We start from the raw sequence: 13,389 nt of genomic DNA on the forward strand, positions 1-13,389 counted from the left end.
GTGGTTTGACTGAGCCTCAGGAACACAATCCTTGATACAGGAGAGATACTGCAAATCCACTCTCTACGTGTATCCAATCCGTTTCCCATGACACACAGATTCTATTTCAGGCAGACTATGTCAGCTATGGAGAGCTCAGCAGAAAATTGAAAGCAATAATCATTCAAATGCTCCTTCGGGAAAGAGGTTTTCTCCTTTGTTTGGGCAACAAGGCTCAGATGTCAGTGAAGCAGAGGTAATTACTTCTGGCAAAGGTAGGTAACTTGACAAGCAAGGAGTAATTCTGGGAGGAACAGGTCAAAAAGGTTAAGCAGATGTCAACAGCAGCAATGCTAGTGGGGCAAAATACTGCTGGTTTCTCCTCTTCTGGATGTTTGAAATTAATTTTAGACTGCTTAAAGGTAACCTGATTATATACTATTTATTGCTCCTCCAAATACCTCCTTGAGGACTTGCATCATTTAATGTGAGGGGTCCCAGCAGGCCTATTAAAACAAACACACACGTCCTGCCTGCAACTGTTATCCATGGTCTTTGAGAGACATAGGAAGCAGTTAATGAGCAGAGACTGCTAATTCATCTTAGAATTCAAAGGAGAGATGCTTCATTGTAATAATCATGAAGAAGATGCCCTTCTATCTTCCAAACACACTTCCCAAAAAGCGGCTGTGGCAGATGTATTATGACAGCACATGCAGCTTGTAACTCTAGATGGCATTTTTCCCTCAGCAGATAAGATATGCTCTGGATGGGCTTTGCAGAACAGACAGTGCATTCCAGTTTGAGTTATAAAACTGCTCATATCCCTGATGTGGTTTTATCTACAGTCCAGACAAGCAAACATCACCTCCCACAGCGTGTTCACAGAAATCATCTGGTCCATAACACAAGCCCAGGTGTCAGAGAAGAATTCAGAGATACAGGAATGAAACTGCTCTTTGCCTCAAAATAAAGCTAATAGGATTAATTTTTCTGTTCAGTATGCAACAGAATGGGAGGTGCTGGGCCTGGACACCTGCTCTCAATCCAGATACTGCCAAGCACTGAAGTTACTGGTCACCGGCTGAACTAAGATACCTAATAATCAACAGTGAAAAAAGTCTAAATACATTTTATGTATTTTGGATGCAATGGGTCAGGAGAATACAAATGGTCCATCACCATGTCCCAGCTGATGAGGAGGAACACATTAAGTCATGATAACTCCATCACTTGGAACCATCTGCCCATATTCTTCCTTTTCTCTCCCATATTGTTCAAGTCACACCAACAAGACCCCAGCTGAAAGCCTCCAAATGCTCTCCAGTATGTTGCTTGACAGGATTAGATATCAAAATAATCTCAGCGAATCAGGAAAAGAGTCTGAAATAACCAGGATGCAATTCAATAAGGATACACAACGTATTTCACCCTGAGGGAAGAACAACGAACCACGAAGCATAAGGAATAAATGGTTAGATAGCACTCTGAAGAAAACGATACCGAGGCTACAGCAGATCAAAAATTCAGCTCCAATTAACAATGTTGTAATGTTGCAAAAAGGAGCCAACCTGACTCCAGCATGGGTAAACAGCACGTGCCACGTGCAAGGCATGGAAGGGCTCTTGCACTCCACTCTGCACTGGCAAAGCCTCCCAGGACACAGAGCCCACTTCAAGAAACATTTGGCTCATCTGAAGACTTCAGAGGGGAGCAGTGGCACTGAGAAGGCCACAGAATGGGACCTACAATTAAAGCTGGAAAGGTCTGGGGCCGCTCAGCCTTGAGGGGAGAAGACTGAAGGGAACTTGGCAACACTTTGCAAAGACACAGAGTGATGCTGCAGAGAGTAAGATGGTAAACCATCCTCCCTATCCACGGGGAGAGGCCAAGAAGTCACAGCTTAACATTCCACAGGAGAGCAAGGTCAGATCCCAGCACAAGCTTTAAAACTGTAAAGCACCAAAGCAGAATGCCTGCGATGAACTTTCCGCCGTAGGGTAGTTTAGGGATGGCTTAAGAAAGGAAGGACTGAACGACCTCTCACTGTTCCTTTTATATTCTGTGATTACTCAGAAAGATGAATGAGAACTGCAGGTCTCCAAAAAGCCTCATGAAGATACCCCTTGGAGATGCACCAAAGTGATTCTGAGGGAAGGAAGTGCTACAAAAAGATACTTTCTGATGGCTCCGTTCCCTGCAAACCCCCAAAGCTACCTTAGTGACAGAGTACATCACAGTTACAATTTTGGATGTACACAGAAGTCAGGAAATTAAAAATGCTTGTTCCCACAGCAACCAGGATGCAGCCTGCCAAGAGAGAAGGAATGTTCTAGCCTAGTTGAAAGGTGTTAATTTTAATGCCTGAAGGCGACTTCCACTTCCAGATGCCTGAAGAAGGCCTCGGTGAAGTCAATGAAAACGCTCGGCTCTCACGTACAGGCAAAACTCGATCCTCAGTTTCTTTGTTCCTGAATTATCTGCTCTTGCTTGCAGAACACAACACAAATTTGACTTTGGAAATTAAGATGAAAGACAATCAAGGCTGCTGTGAGGACCATCACTGGGAATGCTGTGCTCTTGGACCACCCTACACTTTAGTACTCACATAATTTGTGCTTTCCCATCCTCCAGCTCTGTGAAGAAATGATAACCCTATGTAATCATGTATCCAGATAAAAGCACTGTGGCGGGAAATAGGCGTAACTTAGGTGTTCTTAATTGCATGTTTGTATCAGAGCAAGGATATTATGGGTATATTGAAATTCGTAGGGAAACAACCTCTGCCTTTAGAACTTTCTCTTGAAACATCTTCATTTTCCTGCACTGAGGTTTTTCTCCTTTTTTCTTTTGGGAGCTGCATACGAAGTATGTTAGGGTGCAGTAGATTTTTTGAGGATAAAATATCAAAAGAAGGATGAACAACTTTAGTAAGTCCAAAAAAAATCCTCCCTATTTTTCACAATGATGCCTCAAGCAAAGGCTAAGGGATTTTCTTGAACTTCCAAAAAATCCTCTCTAGAGACAAGAACAATCTTGAGAGGCTAAAAGAGAGTATTTTTAAAAAGTTTAAAGGTCTTCAAATGACAAATGCCCACCACAATATTCTGAACACATAGATCCAACCTTGAAACCAGTGACAAATCTGTAAGTTGACATCCTATGGGATGACGTTACTCCTACTGATTAAGTGAGATGAGAGACTTCTCTCATCCCAAAAGGCAGCAGAAATAAAGAGAAAATACTGGAAACAAGTGCCTGGCAAAATTATAGAAAAGGAAATTCTGTAGCAGGAGCCATTTGAAATGTGATCTCCTAAAGGTGAATAGAAAAATGTCAAAGTCTAACACTAATCCAGATGAATATCCAATGAGATACATAATGAAGGTGGCAAGAAACTTAAGCAGTAGCACAAAAAGAGATACGATAAAGCAGTTAAGTTATAAATGTGAAATCTAGCACAGCAAAGCCAGTTCTGAACCTGCCTAATCTCTTCAGAAGTTTCAAGAGCGGAAAAGGAGTGAATTAAAACCCAAGAAGATCAGGTTTTTGCTACACAGTTTATAGCTACCCATCTCCTCTGAATAAACAAGGAAAAGCTAAATACAGAGGGGTAAAGGTAAGAAACCAGAAGTCTCAAGATATTTCCAACATCAAAAGGCATAGCTAACAGCACATTTAAAAAATATTCTTAACTTGCTCTGCTTTTTAATGTAGTTTCTGGTAGCGTATGTCTGCAAGTGGGTTTGCGCCTGCAGCTGAAACTACGTAAAGCATCTGACTGCATGTGGTGGCTAGAAATATATATATAACTGAAAGATATATTCTGACCAAAGCAGAGGTACCTGTGCAGTCGGGTATTCAGCTCTGTATATTCTGTGTTATTATCAAGTCGGCACAGAGGGGGGCCATTAAGATCCTTGGAGAGGATGCTGGATGTTAGTTCAAGCCAGTTGGAAGTGCCAAACCTCCAACTCAGCTTTCGCTGTGGAATTGCCACCACCGCCTTCAGAATCCAGAGAAGAATCAGTGAGCAGTCCAACTACACCCACTCTCAGTTGGCTGCCTTTTAATCACACGCTCAATATCTCTGAAGATTAGACAATTATTTCCGCATAATTAGTGTCCAGAATGAGGCACAAACAACATCCCTAACGGGGTGATTTGGGGGGGGTGGGGTGGGGGCCAGGAGAAAAAACTTAAAGCTCATTGTATTTTGAAATGCAGCCCCCAGAGTCTGAAAAAAGGGGAAAAAAACAGTTACAGCCTGGACTGCTCCCCTGTCTACATGGTAACAGGGCTGCTCGTGCGTGGCTTGCTTCCTCCACACCGCTGTACGTTCTGCTCCTCAGCATCCTGAAAAGAGGTCCCAAAAACCACTCTCTAGTCACAACATCTCAACACAATTTTCTTCCTTTTTCTGCTTTGATTTGCTACTTTAATGGCTGTTTTTCTAATTTTTTTTGTTGTTTCCTTCTCCTCCATTTTGCTGTGCAAAGCAGTTCTGACAAATCCCAAGACACTCTCGTACTTTTAGGCCTCATTAAACTCAAAACTCTGTTCAGGGTCAATGGAAAGTTCATGAAACTCATGAGGAAGCCTGAGATGATTAATGGCTTTTACACTGAGATAATGTGAAGTTTGCCCGGTTTCCTGCTAAAGACAGGCCCAGACCAAACCCTTGCTGTCCAATCTTTGCAGCTGTCCTTCGATCCAAAGGGCTGAATGCAGAGAGACACTGCAACGTGCATAAATGCTTCGCATCTTAGGCCAAGGCTGTTCCCCACTGAATTTTCCAAGTTTGTTTTTTGTTTTCCAAGATGTAAATCTCAGCTGAAGGGAGATGAAACCATTTGGTTCAAATAATTTTTTTTTTTTTTTCAAGAACTGCTGCCACAATGGAGCTATCAGGTCTAGTTCAGCCTCAGAATAAAAGCTCTGACAAGCAAAGGTGTCTGAAGAAGGCCCCAGGCCACTATATGAGACATTAATAATTTTTTTTCTGTTTAAACTTTTTAAATGAGTATTTCAAGCTGACAAGTTACTACCTGTCAGCTGAGCCACTGTAATAAGCTTAAATCTCTCTGTGTGAGGTTTAGGGTTCAGTGGAGCCCTGATGATTGAGCTAATGCTTGAAACGGCACATTTAAAGGAATCACAGAATCATACAATCAGAGAATCATTTAGAAGCCACCGTTCTCAGCATGACCCAAGGTGAGAGCAGAGTGAGAACAGATCTCCTGCAGTATAAATGACAACCCTTGGTGTCTGGAAGGCATGATCTTTGGCACATGGAGAGCAGGGGAATAAAACCCCATAACAGGGATAAATGTCAGCTTTAACATGAATCATGCGACTGGTCTCCAATGAGTTTGATATTTGGGGGATATCCTGATTCACTGCTTCCTGCTGACAGGAAAGAAGTTTATTGCCACAGATTTCAGTGACAGCAAAAGCCAATGTCAACTCAAAATGTCCTTCCTGAAAACAATATTCAACTGGGTAACATTATACATAAAAAAAAAAGATGATGATGCCAGGGAGCAACATCTTCATTACAATATATTTTTCTCTTCAAAGAGCCCATGGAGCCAACAGTCTAATGTCATCTGCAATAGGCAGCAGGAATAATTCCGCATACAAATTCAGAGAGCAATTATTATTATTATTATTAATATTTTAATCACATAAAAAGACACTCCAAGGTTTTGTAATTTTGTGATCACAGGGAAACAGATTCATAGGCAGAACAGAAAAGCTGCACCAAGTGATTGCACAATTGGAGGTTACCATTTCTCTTCTGGTAGTTAGAATGTTGCTAAATTAGTATTTTCATCCAATTACCTTTCCCACGTTAAATGTTCATACATCAACTCCTGTTGCTTCTAATTGAGGTGGGCACATTTCCTGCTTGCTTCATGGTTTCCCTAGCTAAATCACTGATGAAGGAAGCAGGTATTTGGAAAATGTTTGGCTCAACAAGCAAGACTGGATGGCTGAAGGGACTAGCTGCAGGGTGTGGAGCCTTTCGTGTCCAGGGAGGCCCAGCACCTGAGGTGGCGGTCAAAGAGCACTCTAGCTGCTGTTAGAAGTTCCTGTGAAAGCAGCTGGGTGGTGTGAGCCCAGTGGAGAGATGTTACTTGGATCCCCATCCAGAACAGAGACTGGGCAGGTGATAGTGTCACAGTGCAGTGAGAAAGTCCACTAGGATTGCACTGCACCTGCCAGGGAGAAAAAAAACTGAAGGTTTCTGAATCTCAGGACAATCAACTTGGTACGTTCTAGAGGCCTCTCTGTATATATTCATGTGGCCACTACTCTTCTGCCCCAGCCACTTCAAACCCTTTTTTTAATCCCGGAGAGCCAAAGCAGCACTATTTCCAGGCAACCGAGACCAATGACCTGCCTTCAAAACAAACTGTTAGGACAGTTCAGGCCAAAGTCTGAGCTGAGTACACAAACACAGCCTAAGCAGCCACTGATTTTTTCCAAGAACTGACACCCAGCCTGTGCAGATAGCCCTGTGTACTCTGTCACCAAGCAATCAAATGTGGAACAACGTGGAGGGTCCTACATGAGGACGAAGCCTAAATGCCTTACATCTTTTAGATCCAGCTGCTGTCAGATCTTTGCCATCCAGCTCTGGTGACCTGGCTGTGTCCTAGATGTGACAGTTGTCACATGGATTCACATCAGGTGAAGCTACTGAGCTTCACAACGATGCACAAATTCAGCATATGCTGAGAGAAGCAATGGCTGTGACAAGGCAATTCATAATTTTAGGTGTGATTTCAAGTGGGGAGAGAGGAAAAAAGGGGGGGAACCTAGTTAAAGGACTTCTATTTTTATACTAAAATTAATATACTAATGTGAAGTTAGGTGGTGAAAAAAGACTGTCTAACACCACAGCAAGGTTCCATATTTACTTGCTGTCACTGATTTCAGAGCAAATTGGCTCAGGTTATAAGTCAAAGAAGGATTCTTCTGCTGCCAGCACTGCACACTTCAAGAGATATCTGAAAATCAGGCTTCTTACCTTATCATTGTTAAAAGACTGTGCAATCAAAATCTAACTGACAATTCAGCTGATGCATGAGCAGAAATAGATGCCAGCTCACTCTCCCATAGCTAGAGAAACTCTGTAAATCTAACAGGATTTTAAAAACATTTTGTCAGAAAAATAAGTGGCTATGACAGACCCAGGGAGCGGGCAGAATAATAATTCAGCTATCTAATGCTGGATATCACAGTGACAGGTGCATTTCAAGCGCTGCACTACATAATACGGTCGCCCTCTCCAGCAGCCTCACTCCAAGGAATTCAACATGCTTTGCAAACATCCATTAATTTAATGCTCACAACACCAAAAATAGGAATGTTGAGATGCTGGCATAAAAAGGGTTAAAGTAACTAGATCAGCACTGGGAACAGAATACATACCTGTGGATCTCTAGCCTTCCCCTTTAGCCACAAGCCCTGTTGTGTAATTTTTCTCGAATAGTTCTCCTAAGCAAGCATGTTTGGGGCCTGATTCTAACAGTAGCCAGATACTCTGCAGGTCTTTCTTGAGTGAGATTAAGCACAGAGAGAAATTTTGCTGATAATTCTGAAAACTCCACAGCTGTGCAGTCACCCACATTGGAACCTTGTGGTGCAGGTTTTGCTCTAACAGAGATCATCCTTCCACACTAGCAGTATGCTTTGCCCATTTCCATGGCATAATTTCGAGGGAAATCATCACATATCTGAAATGGCTGCAAGTATAAAACATGTTTACCCGACTGGAGGGCATGGGATGGGATGTTTAGCATGGCACATCTTACCACAGGCATCACAGATGAATAAATAAATAATCACCAAAGAACCACAACTAGTGGGTTTAATGAAAGGGCTTTCAAGTTGCAATGATTATAAATGACAGAAATCAGAAGACTTCTGTACCATTAAGCTACATCCACAACATGGGAGAATCTTGATGAAATTGATGCCCTAGGAAGAGGATCTGGGCAGCATCAATCACAGCTAGGAACCTAAGACTAAGTCACCGGATCAAAGCCCACGTGAGTGGGAACGCTGCCTTCCAGGGTATGCAGCAGCCTAGCATTTACTTGGGTAGTGGGTGAGTCTGAACTCTATATGAAGAAGTATGGGAACTGTACAGTTACTCTCCCAGATGCAAGCTGCCACCTTCCAAGGCAGAGGAGAAAGGAGATTAACTGGGGTGGAGATGCAAGAGCTTTTCTGCTTGTCATTTTCCTGCCATCTGGGCAGACACTGGGGAGGGATGCTAGCTCATTGCTGTTAAGAGAAGCAGAATGCTATGTAAGAGCAGAAGGTGAGTGTTTATTTTGTATTTCTACTTTGATTAGAGAGAATATTTGATAAAGAGCAGCTCCCCACTTCCTCCAGGGTGAAGCTGCTAAACTGAAGGCTAGGCTACAAGCAAGCACCACATCCACAACAGGAAAACGTATCACCCTTGAAGAACTTGATTGTTTCTCATGCACACAAAAATACTTGAGAATAGCCCTAAAGAGGTTCCTTCCCTCCTACATGGAAGCAGCTGCAGAAAATCTCAGCTTAATATTGACACCTCCAGCCTGGAGAGTACCCGATTTGCTTCCATTACATCTGTAGTTTGGAATAAGAAGACGCATGATGTGACCAGAGGGGGAATGGGCAACAATGAAGAAGGCAAACAGTGCCCTGTCCTAATTGCTGAAGTCTCCGAAGGCAAGAGGGATAGATGGCTGCAGCAATGGATTGCCTCATGCTTCTGTTCTTTACCAGCCACAGTTAAAAGGAGGAAAAGCCTATTAAGAGGCTGAAATGTACCATGTAGCTTCTTTTCTGCAATTGCCTGCAAATCCTTGGGCTCCAAAGCATTTTCCTTGAGAGTGCTCACAGGCACGCTACAAACAAGCACAAGTACTGCCAATTGTTTTAGCATGACAAATACATTTAAAAGCTTTCAGTATTTTTGTCTGTTCATAGGCACGCTCCTTGAGGAATTTTGACAAGCTTGCTAGAACGGAAAAGTTGCAAAGTGCTTAACTTAGTGCTGAAGTTAAGGCAGATTCTCAAGTAAGAAACCCGCGTATTCGTGGGTTGTTTGAAGATGAAGGCAAAGGACAAACCAACCCAAATCACTGCTCCCGACAAAGCGAGACTGGGCAAAAGCAGTGGCTGGTCACACACAGCTTGTGCTAGTTCAAGGCACACTGCCAAAACTGCTGGGTTATCCTCCAGATACCACAGCAATCGTCAACGCAGCTTCCATGCAACTCACAGTATTGCACAACCAGATGTGAGTTAACTCTCCTGGTACTTCTGCAGGAACTTAAGAGGCACACCTGAGGCAATAAAAGGACTTGATGGCGGCACCAGAAGCAGAACACCAAGGTTTCTCCCCGTGCTATGGCTAAATTAAAAGCCAGCCCTTCCTCTGCCATCATCATCAGGGCCACCTGCCCTTGCAGTCCAGAGGCCAAATGGGGCTGCTGCTCTTCAAGGTTCTGGCCACCCTAGAAGACATGTGATGCTATTTCCAGCTTTGAGCCTTCATTTTCACACACATCTAATAGCTCCCTAAAGCTAATGAGGCCAGCGTAGGAGGCTGTACTCAGTCTCCACACAAAGCAGTAGATCTTCACATTATAGTCTGAAAGATCACACCCATGTCATGAACCTGATGTAGGGGACTGGGGCACCTAGAGAGTTGCAGAAACAGGAATGGCAGCGTTTCTTCAAACTGTATTAGTCCAGTCCCTTTGCCCTGAGGAAATAAAGGCCACAGATAATTTGCCCACTAAATAAAACTCTATTCTACCCTAATCTGGGACAGGGACTCTGGGAGATAATCTCTGCAAAAGAGACTCCCGTAGAAAGAAGCCAAGAGACCTCTGTACAAAAAGTATTCCCCCAAGGACGGGTGGGAAAGGGCTGCTAAAGCAGATTCTGCTGGCCTTCTCACCACGGCACAACCTGTGCAGGCAAGGCCAAGCCAGGGCAGAATGAGAAGAACAGTGAACCGCTTTGAGGGCAACTGAGGAAAAAGACAATTTATATCCCAAAAAGTCAAGTATCCCACCAGAATGAGTAGGGAAATGAACAGCACTGAAATTATGTAAGTGGCTCACAGGAAAAAAAAGGTGATCTGCTAAAAAGTGAAATTATACAAGCCAGTAAGCACATAGCATAAAGAGCCTTTAATATTGATTCACTTACTCAATATTTCATGGAATTCACATCTTGCTCAACAGTGGAGCAACGAGAGAAAATGCTCTGTTTGGTCAGGTCCTGATGTCTACAAGCTTAGACAAATAGCAGCATTGTCAGGTTTGGACTGACTTCATGTTTTAGTAAAGACACTGGTTTCAGCACTGTTCCCAGAGACGTCTGGTGCTAGATCTGTACAGAGGTGATACAGGCTGGGCATTGAGAAATGCTGTAGGAATGAGATTCCGAGCAATGGGATATGGATAGGTAGCCCCTAGGAGCTGTGCTGAAAGTCTTGCTTCGTAACAGTGGAAAGAGCAAAGAGGCCAAAGCTGTTACAGATACCTCACTGCATTGCAGAGAAAGGAACTGATGTGGACATGTGATCTTTAAAAAATTCAATGAAATTGCAGTAAAATTGATTCAGAACTCACCAAACATATTACCGATGTGGCCGTTCTTAGTTAGCGGTCGCAGTTCATTTTTCCCGAGTGCGTATTGTTTGTAGTTATCCCAAGCAAATTTCATCATCTGTAAAAAGAAAAATTGAATTAAAGCACTTAACAGAACTGAAAGTTTTCTGAACATCAGGTCTGGGAACAAATGGGAGTTTCCCGTTCGCAGCTAAACCTGGCAACCAATGGCCTGTTAATTATAAAATCTTAATTCACACTGAATGCTCCTGGTGTGGAACTTGGGACTGGGACATTTCAGAAGTAAGTACCACAGTATCCAACACAGCGAGAGTCCACTTTTTCCCTGATCTGTGTGAACCAAGTACGAATTTTAGAAAGGTGTCTCCATCTCTGAATTTCTGACCTTTTTCACAGAGTATCAGTATTTCACAATGGTAATGAAAACGGGCTTAAAAATGTAAGGCCAAAGCTGATACGTCCCTAAGTATAGCGATGTTATGTTCCAGGTTTTCACATTTCTTTATGATAGTGAAAATGTAACTTGATCAAACTGCAAAACCATCTACTACGTGTCCACCTTGCAGCAGTTACACGCACAACTTTGGCAACGCAGCACCACGGAGGTACACAACGCACTTAACACTGTGGTGAGCAAAGGAAGAAATTGGTCTTTGTTTAAGGACTGCACAGAAGTTTTCTTTCTATTAATGAACAGAATACATTTATAAAGGAGAAAAGGGAAATCCATTGCATTTTGGTATCTTGCTATCCAAACTCAAACGTGCCCTCTTGAAAGAACACTGCAGATGGGCTGGGTGATTTCTGAGAAACACCCTCCAACTCAAACAATTCCTTTTGGGACATTTGAACTGTCCTGCCCAGGCTCAGCACATTAACCTTTCCCGGAGGACTGCAAGGCAGTGTGTTTGTGCAAGTTCCAAAACACACACACACACATATACACCAGCACAGCTTTTTCTGTCCTCCCGCCCCTTTGGCTCCAGCTGGCAGGAAAAATTAAACCTGCAAGTATCCTCTCCTCAGCTAGGAAAGACTAGGACTTGTCAGCTTCTAAAGAGTGCCTTAAATAAAGCTCCCTTTTATAATCCACACAGGCTGGCTCTGAGCAGTTTCAGCCCCAGCATCGGAGTGACCTGTACATTCTTTGATTCAATCCCTGGAAAAAAAGTCAGATAACAAAGGGAAAGAAGGCAGCTTCAGAGAATCAACAATATTCTCCACCGCCGCTCAACAAAGATAGAAGTCTTCTAAAACGCTTCACTCAAAACAAGACATTTCAGAGAAAATGACAGTTTAAAACAAATCATTCCTCCACAGAGTGCCTCCGTCTAGTGTCTGCAACAGCATTTACAGCTCTATTTTGGGATCAGAATATGCAGGTTACTTTGGTCTGAAATTCCTACTGTTATTTCAGTTCTTACTTTTGTCCTTCCCTCCAGCTGTGCGTTTCACAAACCTAACATTGCAAGCCTCTGGCACTATCCTCCTTAATTAGCACACATACACAAAAAGCCACATCACCAGATTTCCCCCCCTCCCCTTTTTAAACATCAAGCTTCCAAAGTAAAGTTTCACCAAGCTAGAGAATAAACATTTACTGAACTGATTGACAACATTCAGACTCCACCACCACCAGAAGAAGGAACGTTGGACAAACAAATAAAGTCAACTTGGGTTTTAAAAACTCAGTGTGGGATCCATTAGTCACTGGAGCACTCTGCTCCGAGAAAACTAAATAATGACCGAGGTGGGGGGGGAAGAAGAAGAAACCCTTCACAAAATTCAGTCAAACATGCCTCAGTCATATGACTCAGGGTGTTCATTTCATTTTTGCTAAGTCTCTGGGGTTTTGTAAGCGGCAGCATTATTCTAAATGGGAAATTCTCATACTGCTTTAACGTAACAGGGCAAATCTTTGAGGAACTCTACACTCTCTCTGATGGTACCGAGAAAATGCTTTTATGTCTCAGAGCTTGATCCTGAAGTTTACTGCATGAAAGATGCTGTTTCCATAAAGCCAGCTTTCCCACAGTGAGCCACAGGGCTTGTGCACCGAAAAGGAAACAGCTAAGCGATCTGCTTGGTTCACTTCTCTTCTAAATCAGAGCTGAGGAAGGAGGACCCACCCTTCTGGCACATAGAGAGCCTAGACATGGAGAGGATGTGGAAATTTTTTTGTTGCACAAAACTCCTAACGCTGTAATTCTGAATCCGCCTCATTTTAAGCTGAGTATGAAATTTGAAGTTATTTCCTTCCCTCAACCTTTTTAACCCCTCCATTCCAGAAGGTCTGAAGTTTCTTCTTCAAAGTACGTGAGAAACCAAGGCACCTCCACCACACTGGTGCAGATGGCTCTCTGGGATCCAGAGCTCACTGACACTCCATCACAGGCAAGAAAACTACCCCATGCTTCCCTTCAACTGCCATTTATCCAAGGGAGATCTCCTTCTTTCCTTCTCTCTTCTCACACAGGGAGGGACTGCATGAGGCCTGCTGACAGACTCTCCAAAGTGACTCACAAGTGCTATTTGAATAAATACATCTATTCTTAATTTGCCTCTTCAAGCATTTAAGCTGCATTTGTCACGGTGTTGCAAAAAGTTCCACTACAAAATGATTTCTTGAGCTGTGTTGGCTGCAGTGTCTTAAAACTCTCCTTCTCTGTTCTGTCCTGAGCCGATAATCAGGCAGACAGAGGATGGATGAGATTGGATACGCTGCCTCGTCATACTAAAGCGTTGTCAGCTTTCCTTT

General features: G+C 43.1%; 1 protein-coding gene across 2 annotated transcripts in view; it reads right to left on the minus strand.

Moving 5' to 3' along the window:
• The window catches only part of MAN1C1 (mannosidase alpha class 1C member 1), a 68,825-nt gene that overhangs the window by 35,111 nt on the left and 20,325 nt on the right, over positions 1-13,389 (minus strand). For both annotated transcript variants that reach the window (XM_056330989.1, XM_056330990.1), the window contains one exon: positions 10,632-10,728. In XM_056330989.1, the coding sequence (XP_056186964.1) occupies positions 10,632-10,728 (97 nt within the window). The remainder of the gene's footprint in view (positions 1-10,631; positions 10,729-13,389) is intronic.

This window comes from Falco biarmicus, chromosome 3 (genome assembly GCF_023638135.1).
Source record: "Falco biarmicus isolate bFalBia1 chromosome 3, bFalBia1.pri, whole genome shotgun sequence".
Classification (NCBI taxonomy): Eukaryota; Metazoa; Chordata; class Aves; order Falconiformes; family Falconidae; genus Falco; species Falco biarmicus.